The sequence below is a fragment of the Borostomias antarcticus genome, assembly GCF_949987555.1.
Source record: "Borostomias antarcticus genome assembly, chromosome: 5".
Lineage (NCBI taxonomy): Eukaryota > Metazoa > Chordata > Actinopteri > Stomiiformes > Stomiidae > Borostomias > Borostomias antarcticus.
The window spans coordinates 9,262,614-9,279,567 of record NC_140238.1 but is presented as its reverse complement, the minus strand read 5'-3'; the positions used below and the strand labels follow the sequence as shown (position 1 = coordinate 9,279,567).

At 48.3% G+C, this 16,954-nt stretch overlaps 2 protein-coding genes across 2 annotated transcripts in view; both read left to right on the top strand.

The window, feature by feature from the left end:
* eml1 (EMAP like 1) overlaps positions 1-2,942 on the top strand; it is a 32,808-nt gene extending 29,866 nt beyond the window's left edge. Inside the window, exons 15-22 of the mRNA XM_084439161.1 lie at positions 385-516; positions 749-816; positions 948-1,036; positions 1,400-1,497; positions 1,969-2,056; positions 2,185-2,280; positions 2,397-2,527; positions 2,645-2,942. Of these exons, the coding sequence (XP_084295287.1) occupies positions 385-516; positions 749-816; positions 948-1,036; positions 1,400-1,497; positions 1,969-2,056; positions 2,185-2,280; positions 2,397-2,527; positions 2,645-2,770 (828 nt within the window). The 3' untranslated portion in view covers positions 2,771-2,942. The remainder of the gene's footprint in view (positions 1-384; positions 517-748; positions 817-947; positions 1,037-1,399; positions 1,498-1,968; positions 2,057-2,184; positions 2,281-2,396; positions 2,528-2,644) is intronic.
* An 11,789-nt stretch (positions 2,943-14,731) lies between these two features.
* Positions 14,732-16,954, top strand: part of LOC311309265 (ena/VASP-like protein) — a gene marked incomplete at both ends in the record, with an annotated part of 23,327 nt that continues 21,104 nt past the window's right edge. Inside the window, one exon of the mRNA XM_084438448.1 lies at positions 14,732-14,820. Within this exon, the coding sequence (XP_084294574.1) occupies positions 14,732-14,820 (89 nt within the window). The remainder of the gene's footprint in view (positions 14,821-16,954) is intronic.

Here is a 16,954-nt window from a genome sequence, read left to right as displayed (position 1 = left end):
ATACTAGTACATACAGTACTGGTACTACTAGACTGGTACTGGTACATAGTACAGTAGTACTACTAGACTAGTACTGGTACATACTGGTACTGCTATACTGGTACTGGTACATACAGGTACTGCTAGACTGGTACTGGTACATACTGGTACCAATAGACTGGTACTGCTACATACTGGTGCTGCTAGACTGGTACTGGTACATAGTGGTGCTGCTAGACCAGGCAGCGATAGTGGTATTACCCAACAGGCTGAGAGAGAACAGGCTATGGGCACTACAGGACATCCTGCACAAGACAGAGTAGTTTTTCCTTTGACATACTGTATAAGCCAGTGTTGAAGCCAGTGTCTGAACCCCTCCCCTCTCCCCCTCAAAACCCCCTCCAGGGTCATACAGATGAGCTGTGGGGGCTGGCCGTCCACCCCTGGACTCACCACTTCCTCACCTGCGGCTATGACAGGCAGGTCAGCCTCTGGAACTCCAACTCCCATCAGCCCCGCTGGACCAAGACCACGGAGGTAGCTACTACAGCCAACAGTGCCCCCTGGGGACAAGTCTGAGTATTTCTCATAGAGATAATGGTCAACCTGGTCTAAATTAGTAAATGAATGAGGCTTATTATTCTGGTTCTGTGATTACACCACTATGATATCCTGATCAGAGGGCATAGATAGTTGATCAGCTGATGTCCATTGATGCTGATTGACAGTTCTCACATGATATTTCCTGTCTGTTTCCTATCCCGACCAGGACGCCGCCCAATCAGCAGGCTTCCACCCCTCTGGAACAGTGGTTGCCATAGGAACGCAGACAGGCAGGTGAGGAGGAACTACGCAGGGATCACTTAACTCAACATACATTTATTTAGCATTATTCCTACTACTTGCAAGTCCAGAGCATGTTGTAGTTTGTCGAGGTTGTAGTCATGAGGTGTTGTTCAATCCCACAGGTGGCTGGTGCTGGACACAGAGACGAAAGACTTGGTCACAGTCCACACGGACGGCAACGAACAGCTGTCAGTCATACGCTACGCTCCAGGTCAGACCCCGCTCGTGGCAGAGGAACCGGCTTCATTCATTTTTATTTATACCGTTTAAAATTACAGGGACAATGCACATTAATCAACATCTTGTTCCATTCTGTAAATGTGCTGGATTTAGCCAACTGGGCTCATTTTCGACTGCAGTCCAGTCACCAGGGAGCTACTGCGCTGCAGCTTGTTGTTGCTTTCAGTAGTTCGGCAAGACAATGATGCTAAAACAAAATGGCTCCAGACTCATGTTTACGTGTGTGTTCAGTGAGCACCGTTGACCACTGCGCTGTCCCTCCTCTTCCCCTGTCCCTGTCACCCTGCCCCCCTCCCCTCTCCACCATCCTTGGCCCCCCTGTCTCCATCACCAGACGGCAACTTCCTGGCCATCGGGTCACACGACAACTATATCTACATCTACGCTGTGGCTGAGAGTGGCAGGAAGTACAGCAGAGTGGGGAAGTGCTCGGTAAACAGCTTTATTTATAGAAACGCACACACACACACACGCACATGCACACTCCTCCAAAGTGTACTGTAGAGCCCCATTATCGTGCATGCTAGCTGAGTCAGTGGTGTGACTCTAGGGCTCAGATGATTGGCGCAGCTCACCTGTTGTTTCAGTGTGAGGATGAACCTTCCCACCAGCCGCCGTTGTAATCATCTCTTTCTCGCTTCTTTTTCTCCGCTCACACACACGCCCACCCTCCATCTCTACTGAACCCCCCTCCATCCTCCACTCTCCCCCACCTCCACCCCCCTGCTCTCTTTCTCCTCCTCTGACCCTCTCTCTGTCCCCCCCATGCATCTCCCTCCATCTCCTCTCTTCTCGTGGTCCTTCATGCTCCCTCTCTTCATCCTCCATCACCCCCCCCTCCTCTCCCCCTCTCTCCGTACCCCCCTCCACCCCTTCTTCTCTCTCTACCCCCCCCTCCCCCAGGGTCACTCCAGCTTCATCACCCACCTGGACTGGTCAGTAGACTCCCAGTACCTGGTGTCCAACTCAGGAGACTACGAGATCCTCTACTGTAAGTCTGCTCACAACAACCTGACTATTTAGAGACGTTGTGTCACTTACTTCCTGTATGAAAACATCACTTTGTGTTGATGAACTTTGTGTGTGTGTGTGTACGTGCGTGTGTGTGTGTGTTTCCAGGGATCCCATCAGTGTGTAAGCAGGTGGTGAGTGTAGAGACCACCAGAGACATCCTCTGGGCCACCTCCACCTGCACTCTGGGCTTCCAGGTCTTTGGTGAGTTACTCTTCTAGTGCTCCAGCATGTGTGTGTGTGTGTGTGTGTATGTGTGTGTGTGTGTGTGCGTGCGCGCACAAACATATTCTAATGTTTCTATACCTGCTGGTTCTCAGGGCTGTGGCCTGACGGTTCAGATGGGACAGACATCAATGCCGTCTGCCGATCGAATGAGGACAGACTTCTGGTTACCGGGGACGACTTTGGCAAAGTCCACCTCTTCGCTTTCCCCTGCTCTCAGTTCAGGGTAAGATACATACATACTGTACATACATACATACATACATACATTATGTTAATTATTTAATAATCCTTGAGTTTGTGTGAAAACAACCATGTGATCTTTTGTTTCCTCTCTTATCAGGCTCCTAGTCATGTGTATGGTGGACACAGCAGCCATGTGACCAACGTCAACTTCCTGTATGATGACAGCTTCCTGGTGTCGACGGGAGGGAAGGACATGAGTGTCATGCAGTGGAGGATAGTGTAATTGGTCGGACAGACAGACAGACAGAGAGACAGACCGACTGACAGAGAAACAGACAGACAGATCACGTGATGGATGGACGCACAGATAGATAGACCAAGAGACTGACAGACAGACAGACAGACAGACAGACAGACAGACAGACAGACAGACAGACAGACAGACAGGCAGACACTTGAAAGACAGAACAGAACCTCTCCCCCTCCCCCCTGCACTGGTATTCACATGTGCTCTTGTTGTTGGGTGTGGGATGTGGGTGGGCGGGTTGGGGGGGGGGGGGGTTTCAGGGTATGGGTGGATACACCTAGCCTGGCTTTGCCAGACCCAATTAGCAAACAATGTGAAGGGTCTGGAAATGTGCCATTCCTTTTCGATGTAGAAGGGGCTTTATCAACGGTCGCAGACCAAAATGTCTCTGGATGCAATTGGATAGACCTACAACCAGTCAGAGCAACGAAACGTGGGTTAGTCATCGTATCACCCCATTAAACCCGTCCCATGTTAAACGGACCGGATAAACGGTTGTGATTGGCCCGGTCCAGAAATCTGTCAACGGGAGCGTTACTAGACTGCGGAGAGAAACAGAATGTGAGCTCACGTGATCAGGATGGTGATGCCAGGCTAGGATACACCAGAAAGTATCTATATGTTTTTTCTAACTGTTCTAAAAGTCTATTTTTACTTTGTATTCTACAACTCAGGATGCTCACTAGAGCTATTGGAGTTGAATCTCTTCCCTGTCAAAGAAACTATCAGTGTTCTCCCGTATGGCCAGCACCGACACCCTTCCACCTTGTAACTCACACACATAAAGAGTTGTATTAGCTATTCTTGCTGTGTATGAAGAGGACAGTCAGTGAACATAAAGAGAGACACAGCACTGATTCTGAAGGAGAGTGAGATGAAACACTCAGGGATTTCCTGGTATTTCATCATGGTGTTAAGTACTGTACTGTAAATGTGTCAGGTTTACCCTGGCCAACGCAGAATCAGTCACCTTCAAAGGCCCATTTGAAGTCGAAAGAAACCCATTTACATTGAATATGATTGCCCGTCATAATAAAGGTAGCACACCTGTCGGGAGAAGCCTTGGGTAGTCTGCTAGCATACAGTAGGCCTATGTCCTTCCAAATACAGCTGCCCTAAAGGTGTCACTGTGAACTAACGACAGCCTCTAAGACCGTCATGGACTCAGCGCATTTTAAGCCAAACTAGAGGGTTGTAACCAGCCTCGCCAGGTGTCATTACCTCGTCATAACCTGTCAGTTCGCAAAGGCCTCCTTAACGTTGTAGTTGTAGTTCGAGGACCCACTTTGCCCGCATACATTAGCCACCGCTATATCTATGTCACTTCTGAGTTTCCTTTTTCTCTCCGAGTACTTACTGTATAGTTGTGGACTAGTGTGTGTAAATAATGTGTGTGCGTGTGTGTGTATATGTGTAAGAACCAGACCACTGTAACCGACGGTTGCCAGGCGGCTCCCCTGGTGAGCTGTGCTGCCGGCCAGGAACCAGGCCCTCCAGGAATGAAGGATAGATAACTCTGATACTCTTTAGTTTACAGAACTGTGGTTCCGGTACTAATCTGCTATAGCGTGTGCAAGACAGCTATTCAATTATGTGTATTTTGGAAATTTCAAAATAATTCAACAGAGCTAATAACCTATGGTATGATGAACCCCAAAGATAGAGCTTTAATGGTAATTCAGGTGTAATTGCAAGTGCTCCAAGAAACTAACAAATATACAGTTGGTGCCCTAGATGGTGTACTATAAACTCTTCTGTGGTGTCAGGTTTATCTCCAGGGCTCACCTCAGCTCTGGAAGCTCCAAGCAGCCAAAAGTCATACTGTATGAATAATCCTCTGTGTTATACTGTACCAGTCACTCCTAACGGAGTCACCCTAACCCTAACCATGTTGCCATTCCTAGTTTCATTTCATGGTCACAGCTCATCATGAAGCATGCCTATACTTGACTGACTCCTCTCTGTACATGTAAACATACTGATTAGAGCACTGTCTCAGACGTGTGACGTGATCGGTTATAACAATGTAATAACAACGATGGAACTGTTTCGGGTGATTTCTGGTCCACTTTTTATTGTTTCATTTTTAAGGACTTGGTTTGTTTAATAAAGGCATGTGAGAGAGACAGATTCCTGCAGAGTTGGTTAATTCCACTGGGTTCCGTGGACTGATGTGGAACACTAGACCATGAAGGACAAATAAATGTAACATGGTTGATGTCATCACAACACAGACACTGTACAGAATTAATTTGACAGTAAACACAATGACAATTACATTTCTAACGTGTCTTTGATTATTTTCTGCCGCGAGAGCAAGTGTGTGTGTGTGTGAGAGAGAGAGAGAGAGAGAGAGAGAGAGAGAGAGAGAGAGAGAGCGCAGGTGTGTGTATTCACCACTAGTGGGCAGCAGCGGGTTAGTCTTAACATTGCGTGCTGTTTCTCCTGTCTCTGCTCACCAAATCACCACGGATGAGAAGGCACAGACACAGGCAGGCCCGGCAAGATGTTCGCCCATTCACAATATCACAGATTACATTTTGACTTTTCTTCTTCTTCTCCCTCTTCTCAATATTCACCTATTCACTCATGATTTGTTAATTTCTCAATGAGGCAATAGAAATGTAGCCTATGGATTCACGAGGCCTGATTCTCCCTTCAGCTTGATAGCCTACTATGGGCTATATTCTGTAGCCGACTGAAACTTGGATTTATCTCCAGGGCTGACCGTAGCCCTAGCATCTGTATGAGAGAATAATGAACAACCAGACAAAAATCCAACATCAAACACATGAATAATCCTCTGTGTACTGTACTCCTAACCATGGAGTCACCGTAGCCCAAACCAGGGAGTCATTCCTAGTTTCATCTCATGGTAAGATATAGCCTAGTAGGCCTAAATGAACGCAACATGCCTGGACTGTCTTCACTCTTCACATTCCTATCGTATGAAAACATAATTCTACATATTAGATTATCAAAACTTAAAATGATTTTGAGCTATATTAGGCCTATTGCTCATTTCCATTCTTAAATCTGTTTAATGATATGATGAGATTACGCTACACATTGTACAAACTGGTTTTACAAGTAGCCTAGTCTATGTGTTTCATGTGGAAGTGTTTGCACTTGTGCAGATTCAATTTCAGAGAGAGCGAGAGACGTCTGAGGGGGAGAGAGGGAGGGAGAGATAGACAGGGGGTGGGGGAGCAGGTGTGCGTTTTCGTCGCAAGTCGGCGGCATTGGGCTGGTCTCATCGCGTCGCATGCCGTTTCATTTCTACCGCCTCTCCGTCTCCACCTTACCAAATCACCGCGGATGAGAAGGAAATATGGCAACGGAGAGAGGGATGTCAACCGAAATCCACCGTCCTCTAATTGAGACAACCACGGCCATTCTTTGAACATGGAATTAAGAATAGGCGAATGCAGGGAGAGAATACGGCGCGCCAAGCTGATCAGAAGGAGAAAAAACCTTGGAGTCTCGCATAGCATCTCAGCAACAGACTGACACCGCGTTCAACATAGGCTATAGACAGACTAGAGAGGGTGTGTTATATATTAGTACATTATTCGTAGGCGTTAGATACGCTGTTTTCCTGTAAACAGAGTTAAAGAAAAAAACGTTATTCACGTCATCGTCTCCTTGAAGAGAAGACAATAAAATGAGGTAAGGGTCTTCGGTAGCATGCATTGGGTTGGCCCGACCGCGTCACTTGTCGGAAAGCGACATGATGCTGTATCTGCCTACAGTGAGGTGCATAGCCTGCACATCTTACAAATGAATGAACAATCCGGCTAGCCTCCGTCCACTTCCAGGAATAAAATTAAAAGCCACAAAATTGAATAGGCGTATAAATATAGGATGACCGGTCAAATTATGCCGAATATAGCCCATAGCGGCGGGCATGAGAGCCCATAGGAAACGATCATGAAGCTATTCATGCAGTCTCCCGAATTATTGGTATTCTTTCTGCTTTGAATGGTCTTCGGGAAATAACAATGTCATGGAGACATTCAGGTATTTGCGACTAAGGCCATATCTGTTTTTGTCTGCTGATGATGAATGGGACTGATGTTGAGACCCAGGACGGTAGATGGGGAGGGGGCGACGGGTGCCTGCTGCTGACGCACATATGACCCGTTCAGCATTTGCACGCGAGGAGGCTGTTTATAATGGACACAATCACGCGCACACACACACACACGCACGTACACACACATGCACACACATAATTTATCTATGTCCACATACATAGAAATACAAAGGACATAAACGATGCCTCAGACATTAGGAGTCAGTCAGTTACTGTAAGTGCCTAGTTGTCAAGTCACATTGTTACATACAGTACACACAAAATGATGACAATGACAGGTCAAAAGGACACAGTAGCCTACTTCATGGGTATAACGCACACACACACACACACACACACACACTCACACACATACGCCATATGGAAAACATGCAGGCTTATGTCCTAAATCAACACTGTCATGTGGATCAGTTGTATTTAGTTGTATTTTGTGTGTTGCTTGGCAGCCACTAGTACAAGGCCTAAATACTTCTCTGAGAATTCCAGTCTGTCGTTCTTTACTGTATGTGAGTGATGCCCTTCTGTCCGTCAGCTGCTTCTGAGGGCCATCTCTTGCTGGGCCCTGCAGGTCAGACACAGTGTTCTGTCAGTGTTTTAAGGTGTGAGGGACAGACTTGGATCAAAATACTATTTGAAATGTGTTAATTTACTTTTTACATTACATTACATTACAGTTATTTAGCAGACACTTTTATTCAAAGGGACTTACAATAATGTAACATAGGTACAGTAGTCAGTGCACTATTACTTATCAGAACTCACACTGGGTGCTGGCTGCATCTCCTTTCTAAACAAGTGACTAAGAGCATAATCTAGTGCTAAAGCCAAAGTGCAAGAGTAGCAAAATATGACTACAATAGGTGTTTATGAGGGAAGATCCTGCAGGTAGTACTTCTTCAAGAGGTGAGTTTTGAGCCTGCGGCAAAAGATGGGCAGCAACTCCGCTGTCCTGCTCTCCTGACTTTCCTGTGCTTGACTGCTCTTGTCTGGTACAGTGGAACCAATAGACCGACTACTGTTCCCAAATGGGCGGACCCCATCCGCCTTACAGCACAGCACGCTCCCGGCAGACTCACGCAAACACTAAAGTGATTGAAAGTATTTCAGATAGCTCTCCGACCCAGATCTGGGTAGGGAATGGGAATGTGTCCTTTCCTCTGTTTTCACCGCTCTGGGTGGCAGACCGGGCTATTTGCGGTCAGTCACATGTGAATCTCCTCATACCAACAACAGCGGCGTGTGTGCATTTGTGTGTGTGCGTGTGCATTTGCAATGTTCATCCACCTGTTTAGCCACCTCTGTATATCACGACGACACCACGCCTGGCATGCTTATCATCCAACCGCAAGCGGCGCCGTACCTGTATGTACCATGACTCAGTAGCACGTGGGCTGACTGCAGAAGGGATGACCTCCCGTCTCACCTCCCCAGCTCTCCGCCTGCCTAGTGGGGTCATGGCCAGGCTAAAGGCTGCTCCTTCTGTCAAAAACTCTCAGATCTCCTGGAGGTGAACGAGGTGACCGGCTGTGCGGCAGGAAACAGAGGAGTCGGTGATTTCTGTGACATGATTTATTCACCTCCACTGCCTCCATGCAGCCCCTGCATCTCCCAGAGAGAGGCTATTTATAGGCCGCTAGCATTAGCCTTTTATCATGCTGTGATGAATCTGTATTCTCCCTGCCAGCTGTACTCCAGTCCAGTCACAGTGCCGGATGGAGGGAGAGAGGATAGGGGGTGGGGGGTAAGAGGGGGTGGAGGGGTTAAGAAGCTAGGGGTAGAGAGATGGAGCAAAATTGAGAGGAAAGTGTGTGAGTGAGTGTAACAGAAAGAGTGTGTAAGAGAGATAGAGTGCGAGAGAGGTGTGTGTGTGTATGTGGGGGTGGGGGGGGTGGGGGGGGGGGGGGTAGGAAGAGAGAGATGTCCTGAGAACTCAATGGAGATGGTTTCTGAAGCGTAAAACGGGGTAGAACAGAGCAGAGCAGTACAACGCTGAACGTTGCTTCTCTCTTCCAGGTGTCTGTTGTCCACATCACCACCATCTTTCTCACCTGAAACTGGCTAGCTGGCTGATCACTGCTCCTGTAGACCAACCAGACCCTGTGATACACATCTAACCTAACACATCCTGTCACACACACACACACACACACACAGACCTAACACCCTGTCACACACACACAGACCTAACACACCCTGTCACACACACACACAGACCTAACACACCCTGTCATACAGTACACACACAGACCTAACATGGAACTCTAGCACCGTCATATGCATATACCTAATCTGATAGCCTTAACCCTGTCATGTAGGCTCATATGTATACAGATAAGATAACACTTTATTGTTGGGTGTTAAAGCAGTAGAGAGTGACAGGAACTGGGGGGCCTCAGGCACTGTTGTACTGTACAGCCATGACTCTGTCATTCTGTATATTCCTACCTAACCGTACGGTAGGATTGACGTATTGTGTCTCATATTATGTATCGTGTTCTAACTTGTCCATGGCAGTTTATTGATCATCCTCCTGGTTTGATAAACCCTCCATTCAGTATGGAAGCCACACCATATGATCAAATGTGTGGAAATGTGAGGATGTTCGTGTGGGTCTTGGTAAAGATGACTGTTGCTCTAATGACTTTGTGTGTCTGGTCATGGTGAGCACAGAAGTATAGTAGGCTGTCCTATAGTCAGCACTGTTTCAGTACAGAGAGGATATCCCACTGGATTATCAGTGGGGGATCAGTTATCCAATAGGCTTCTGGTCACATCAGTGTGAGAGCAGTAGTAGCCAATGGCAGAGGCTCCTGGAGAGAGAGAGAAAGCAACCCTCCAATCTGCTAAGAGGAGCAAAGTGACAGAACTAGAGTGGTCACATGTTCTCTACTCTCTCTCTCTCTTAGCTACTCGCTCTGTCCCTCTCTCTCTCCTCTCCTCTAACTCTCACTTAGCCATTCTCTCCCTCTCTTATTCACTCGCACCATATCTCTAGTTCTCTCTCTCTCTCTCTCTCTCTCTCTCTCTCTCTCTCTCTCTCTCTTTCTCTCTGTGTGACCGGCTGCATTGCCTCCTGTGCTGTAGCGTCTGCACCCTCCAGATCTTCTCTCTAACCCAGGATGGTCCAGTAGTCCCGCTGGGCACCGGGCAGGATGTAAACCGTTACCGGAGGTGTTCTTCTGTGGTACTACTGTCCAGCATGGCTCCTCTGCACTTCTCTCTCTCTCTCTCTTTCTCTCTCTCTCTCTCTTTCTCTCTCTCTCCAACGCTTCACTTTGACCCCTAATCCCTGCCGCCACCTCGCTCGAGTCTCACGCTAAAGGATTCCTCTCACGTCTACCTCCACTCCAGCCATCTGAGTCAGGGACATGTACTCCTTTGACGATTTCGGGTAAGAAGGACCTTCTTCTTCCTCTTCTTCCTCTTCTTCTTCTTCTTCTTCTTCTTCTGCGTCTGTCCCTCGAGCCTCCTCTTCTCTGTCTGCCCGGCGTGCGTAGCTGTGGCTGGGCGAGGGACGGAAGCACTGGCTTGTTGTTTTACTGTGAGCTTCTTCATCGGTCTATTTCTGTGCGGAGGACCCTGCCCTGACCGTGCGGTGGTTGTGTTGTGGTTGTGTTGTGGTGTCAGACTGTACAGGCTCTTGGGAAACTATGGTCCCTGCCGCCTGCTGTCCTCAGCTGTGGTACCGTAGCGCTGAGCTGAGCTGAGCTGGGCTGTTTATAGCAGAAAGCCTAGCGCTCTCCTTAGTCTGAAAGTGGTGTAGATTCTTTCTCCCCTAACTCACTCTCTCTCTCCTTTCTCTCTCTCTCTCCTTTCTCTCTCTCTCTCCTTCTCGGAGTTGTGTGACTTTAATCAGCTGTTCCCTCTATGAAGAATGAAGAATGGTCTTGGTGTGTGTTTGTTTGTTTGTGCGTGTGTCCGTGCGTGTGTGTGTGTGTGTGCACACGTGGGAATGTACCAGGCGGATAGATGGTCGTCCAGATAGCATGTTTCGGGGATTAAGTGCAGAACGCGAGGATCTGCTGCGGCTCACACACAGATGTGGATCAGCTCAGAGCGCCCTGCTCGACAACACGACATCCACACAGCGTCGGTTCCGTCTGTACACCACCAGCACCGCGAGGCGATGGTGGGGCGGCTCGGCGGGCGGCCAGGGTGCCTCAACGCTGTTAAATGATTGGATGGGCAGAGTGCTATGGTGCTTCTGTATGCGCTGGTATTGGTGCTTTATGGATTGTCTCTGATATTTGATGTTGTCCAGTGCTGGTGTTTTAGTGCACTTGATATTGACAATTTAATTATTTTTATTTTCATTTTGTATTTTATTTTATTGATACACAGCACCATAATGGCTTCCAAGACTGTTTTCCCCTTGGGTATAGTAAAGTTATCATATTTGAGCTTATGCAAGACAGTATCAGTTACAGTAGGTCTCATTGTGTCCAGAGCTACAGTACACAGACAGGAAAAACAATGTAGGCCTAGCTACGGTATATACAGTAGAACTGTTTGTCCCTGTGGCCAAGGGGAAACCCTCTGAATGAAGGCTCCAGAGGGAACTCTTTTCAGGTTGGCCAGAACCTTTTTGAGTTCAAAAGTGCAGATTTTACTTTTTTCTTGTAACAAAGTTTTATTTACTGCAGTATGTATCTCTACCTCCAGTCAGATCTAACTTGAGGGCAGAACACTAGCAGCCTGTCACCTTGGGGAGCGGTACTACTGCTGAACTGCAGATACTGGCTTTTAACACTACTTCCTCTTCTCAGCGTTCCTCCCCTCTCCCTCACTCCTACACTGCACTCTCTTCCTCTGCCTTGTTTCATTCTCTCTCTTCTCCATCTATCTCTCTTCTCTCTCTCTTCTCTCTCTCCTCTACCTATCTCTCTTCTCTATCTCTCTCTTCCTCTCCCTCTTCCTCTCTCCTTCCCTCTCTCTCTCTCTTCCTCTCTCTCTCTCCCTGTCTCTCTCTTCCTCTCTCCCTCTCTCTCTTCCTCTCTCTCTCTCTCTCCCTCTCTCTCCCTCTCTCTCCCTCTCTCTTCCTGTGTCTCTCTCTATCTCTCTCTCTTCCTCTCTCTCTCTATCTCTTCTCCCCTCTCCCTTGCCCTCTGATATGTCTCCTTGCAGTTGACCCTTTGACCTCCGACAAATAAATTATGTCAGCCTAACTCTCTAATTGGACTGCGCTCCCTAGCGCACACACTTACTGTACACACACTCTCACACACACGCACGCACACACACGCACACTCCCTGGTGGTTGTGTTTCCCTTTAAGGATAAGGATTAGCGAACGATGTCCAGGGACGTGAGTGGACTGAGGAGGGGGAGGGGTTGAGAAAGGAGGAGGGGCTCTAGCCAGATAGATTTATAGGCAACTCATCCTATTTCTGTGGCGACCTAGACATTCTAAAATCCCAATGTTCCACAGAGATGTTCCACTGTGTCCGCCATGTGTGTCATTTCCCCCGGGGGGGGTTCAATAACGTAGATTACTACTACTACTACTACTACTACTACTACTACTACTACTACTACTACTACTACTACTGCCTGGGTCTAGGTGTGCCTGGGTTTGTCTGGGTCAGGGTGTGCCTGGTCTGGGTTTGGGTTGGTCTGGGTCAGGGTGTGCCTGGTCTGGGTTTGGGTTTGTCTGGGTCAGGGTGTGCCTGGGTCTGTCTGGGTCAGGGTGTGCCTGGTCTGGGTTTGGGTTGGTCTGGGTCAGGGTGTGCCTGGTCTGGGTTTGGGTTTGTCTGGGTCAGGGTGTGCCTGGGTCTGTCTGGGTCAGGGTGTGCCTGGTCTGGGTTTGGGTTGGTCTGGGTCAGGGTGTGCCTGGTCTGGGTTTGGGTTTGTCTGGGTCAGGGTGTGCCTGGGTCTGTCTGGGTCAGGGTGTGCCTGGTCTGGGTTTGGGTTTGTCTGGGTCAGGGTGTGCCTGGGTCTGTCTGGGTCAGGGTGTGCCTGGTCTGGGTTTGGGTTGGTCTGGGTCAGGGTGTGCCTGGTCTGGGTTTGGGTTTGTCTGGGTCAGGGTGTGCCTGGTCTGGGTTTGGGTTGGTCTGGGTCTTGGTTAGGGAAGTGTTAACCTGGGTATGTCTGGGTCTCTCTGGGTCCGGATCTATCTTGGTCTGGGTCTATCTCAGTTTGGTTCTATCTTGGTCTGGGTCTATCTGGGTCTGTGTCTGTCTGGTTCTGGCTATTTCTGGGTCCGGGTCTATCTGGGTCTGGGTCTATCTGGTTCTGGTATTTCTGGGTCTGAGTCTATATGGGGCTGGGTTTGTCTGGTTCTGGATATTTCTGGGTGTGGGTCAATCTGGGGCTGGGTCTCTCTTAGTCTGGGTCTGTCTGGTTCTGGGTATTTCTAGGTCCAGGTCTGTCTGGGTCTGGGTCTATCTGGGTCTGGATCTTTCTAGGTCTGGATCTTACTGGTTTTGGGTCTATCTGGTTCTGGGTATTTCTGGTTCTGGGCCTGTCTGGGTCTGGGTCTGTCTGGTTCTGGGTTCAGGTTCTTGTCGTCTCTCTGGGCAGGGACAGACGGGCTGACACTAACCTGGGCTGACGCAGCACCGCTGGTATGGTCCCCTAAGCTGCGCCTGCTCCCTGTAGCCCAGAGGGAGAGAGTCATTTAACCAATCACGACCAGCGAGACACGCTGCCCTTAGCGGTATCCGCCCCTCACAGATGCCGGGACACACTGGCCACAAGGCTGCCAGTGATAGGTGATAGCAGTGATAGGAAGCCTCGTGCCTGTCCAAACCATGCAAACAATCATGCATGAATCGCCCTCAAGCTCACACAGCTACCCGAATATCAATGCTCATTTGTTTTGTTACGATACATTTAGAAGGCGCGTGTGTGTGTGTGTGTGTGTGTGTGTGTGTTTTCTGCCTCCCTCCGTGTCATTGGCCTGTGTGCTAGCTGGGAACAGATCTGCTATGTGTATGACATCGATGACCTTGTTCTGACAGGCTCCAGTACAACAAGTTGTCCCACTCCCCCCTGCCCTTGCTGTGTGTGTGTGTGTGTGTGTGTGTGCGTGTGTGTGTGTGTTTGGTGGAAACCCAGAGGGTAGGGCATCCCAATCAATGCAGACATGCCCCCCCCCCTCCTCTGTGCTGAGTGGCCATGGCAACAGCAAGCCCGCTTGTGGGGCAGCATGATCCACTCCACCACTGAATGATTACTGGACCAGCAGGTCAGGTCTGTGTGTGTGTGTGTGTGTGTGTGTGTTTGTGTGTGTGCTTGTTGCTGATGCTATTATCCTACTGTTCACCATGAGATTACCTCATCCCCCCACCCACCCCCCCAACACCCCCTACAATCTAGCCCAACCCCCAACCCAGCTGTGATAGGCGCACACACACACACACACACACACACACACACACACACACACACACACACACACACACATACACACACACACACACACACACACACACACACACACACACACACACACACATCAGTAATATCATAAGCCCTCATATCAGACCACCCATCGGACCAGTCAGTGACTTCAACTGTCCGGTCCTCAGAGCTGGTCATGTCTGTGTGGGATGGATGGATCTGTCATCTGTCTGGTCCTCAGAGCTGCTGGATCACTGGGAGCTCTCTCTACTTTACAAGCCTTACTACGGTTGAAGCATTTCTATCTCTAGTTTCTTATATTTCATCCATCTGGTGCAGTTTTGTAAGCCGTGGTGGTAGGACAATGGCGATGATTCCTGGACTAAGCTCTAGTGTCTGAGTCCTGCTACCTTGTGGGAACCTGCTGTCGTACTGTCGGTGTCACAGAGACACAGCAGAACCAGAGGGTCAGGTTTTTAAAGGCTGTCGTTTTCCATGAAAATGGACCTACAGCACCTGCAGGCCATGAGGTTCTACCTGCCCCAGAGCGTCAGCGACTCTGGGCTCTTCTACAACCACACCGCTGTCAGGTCAGTCACGCTACCGTTACGCTACATTACGTTACCTATCTCCATGGATACTCTGTGGTCAGTAACTCAGATATATTGCTGCCAGGTCAGTAGTTGTAGGTCCAGGGTTGTGGACCAATGAGAAGAATCAGAACCACTAGGCCATTCTAGTACATACTGTGCCCATACCTCCAGAGCTGTGCCCCCCTTCGACGGTGGTTTTGGAGTTTTGATTACCTATAACCTCACTTTTCTGCAATATAGAGAGCCCTGAAAATGTATAATGTTGTCCTGTGCCTTCCTCTTTCCAGTGCAGGCGTAGGTCTCCCACCTTCTTTTACTTTGAGCTGCTGCTCTAAAGATCATTTTGTGAAATAGTTTTTCACCAAATATTCAAGATCACAGTTTAGTTTACTTGAGGGTTAGTTCACGGCTTAGTAAATGTAGCCTCATCCGGTTGGCTAAAAGTTGTTTTTAATCATTAAAAACAATTTCATCAGGGAAAGCCAACTGCTCCTGGCTTACCCTGGCTTTTCCTTAGATTTGGCATGGCATAGCTTAAGTATAGTCTGTTCTGCCCGTCTACTTTCTTAATCTGCAGCGCTCAGAGCTTGAGTTGTTTAGTAGCTCTTTTGGTGCTTATTCTTAGACACTGTAGAATGCATTGAGCAGATCTGCTATGGTGGTAGTTACACTATACGAACAGCAGAGGGAGGCATAGACCGCACAGTCATCGTTTGATAGGATCTTTTTCGATACTTACTTTCAAATAAATGCTTACATTTTAGACCAAACAAAAAATATGATGGGCCTACATGTATATGCCGGCTCTATAGATAAATAGAAACTAGAAAAGCCCACTCCAATTACACACTCAACAACTGCTGACAACATGTGCCATGGGTGGGGGACAGCAGATTCACTCTGTACTTGTGTTTCACAAAGTGTCATCTCACACAGTCACACAGATGGTGCAGAAGCTTTTCATTTCGAACCAGAGAACTGCAATGCAAGCACAGTATGTAAGTGGTGGCTGGCAGCAACCCAGAAACCATCCTTAAAATCATCAGAGAGAGAATCCTATAAGATTAGCTTTCTTATTCCAGAAATAATTTGATAGGTTACAGATGACATCCTCCTCATCCAAGCAACGGTTTCAGCTCCATTCTTTTGTGTTTCGGTCACTCTTAACGCTTTTACGTGGCTGTAGGTCAAAGCCCCAGAATGCATCATCTATACCCTCCCAGCGATGCTGAGGTGAATTGACTTGTACAGTATATGAGCACTAGAGCGAACATCTTTGTTCAGGGCCACTGTACGGCTGCAGCATTCACAGTATAGACTCTGAATTGGAGCCGCCCTGCGAGGAGCCATGTTTAATTCACACCGTAGAGGAGAGCTTCGCTCCGGGCCACAGCCAGCCTTCCGCTCCAGTGCCCGGCCTCTCCACGCTGTGAAGGGCTGGAGGGAGATGGAGAGATGGATAGAGAGATGAAGTGGGAACCTTTGTTTTTCTCCCCCGGATGGAGCATGTCTGATGTTGACTGCTAGGTTTGACTACAGTATATTCACTGTCCAGAGGCTGTAATTTCTGACCAGGAATAGCCTTGTAAAACATGTGATGTTGTTTTACAGTTTCAGAATGGAATTGTCTCAGCTCTACAGTTAGCAGTAGGCTAACATTCTGCTCTGCTATGTGCAATGTCAAACCTTTAGCATGTTGCTATGTGTACCAGACCTGGGACAAATACTATTATGTTGCTATGTGTACCAGACCTGGGGCAAATACTATTAGTAAATACTGCCACTTGGAGTGTGTTTAATTAATATTTTACCCAGTTCAATGAGACCAGGGGATCAATCCCATAAGTGTGAGCCGAATCAAACATACCTCAATTAGGTGATCCAGGTCTGATGTTTGCCATATGAAACTTATAGTAGTGTTAGCATTGTGCTATGTATGTTCATCTGAAACATACTGTACCCTTATAAAGCTGTGCTGAGCGGGAATCCCTTTCTGCACCAGCAGGGACATTCAGCTAAGAACATAAGCACATTAATGCTGGCAAGACCGTTAGGGGCCAAAGCTCTTCTCTGGTCCCTCAGGCTTAGTGGTGGGTCTTTCAGCACTACTGCACTCTACTGCACTCTACTG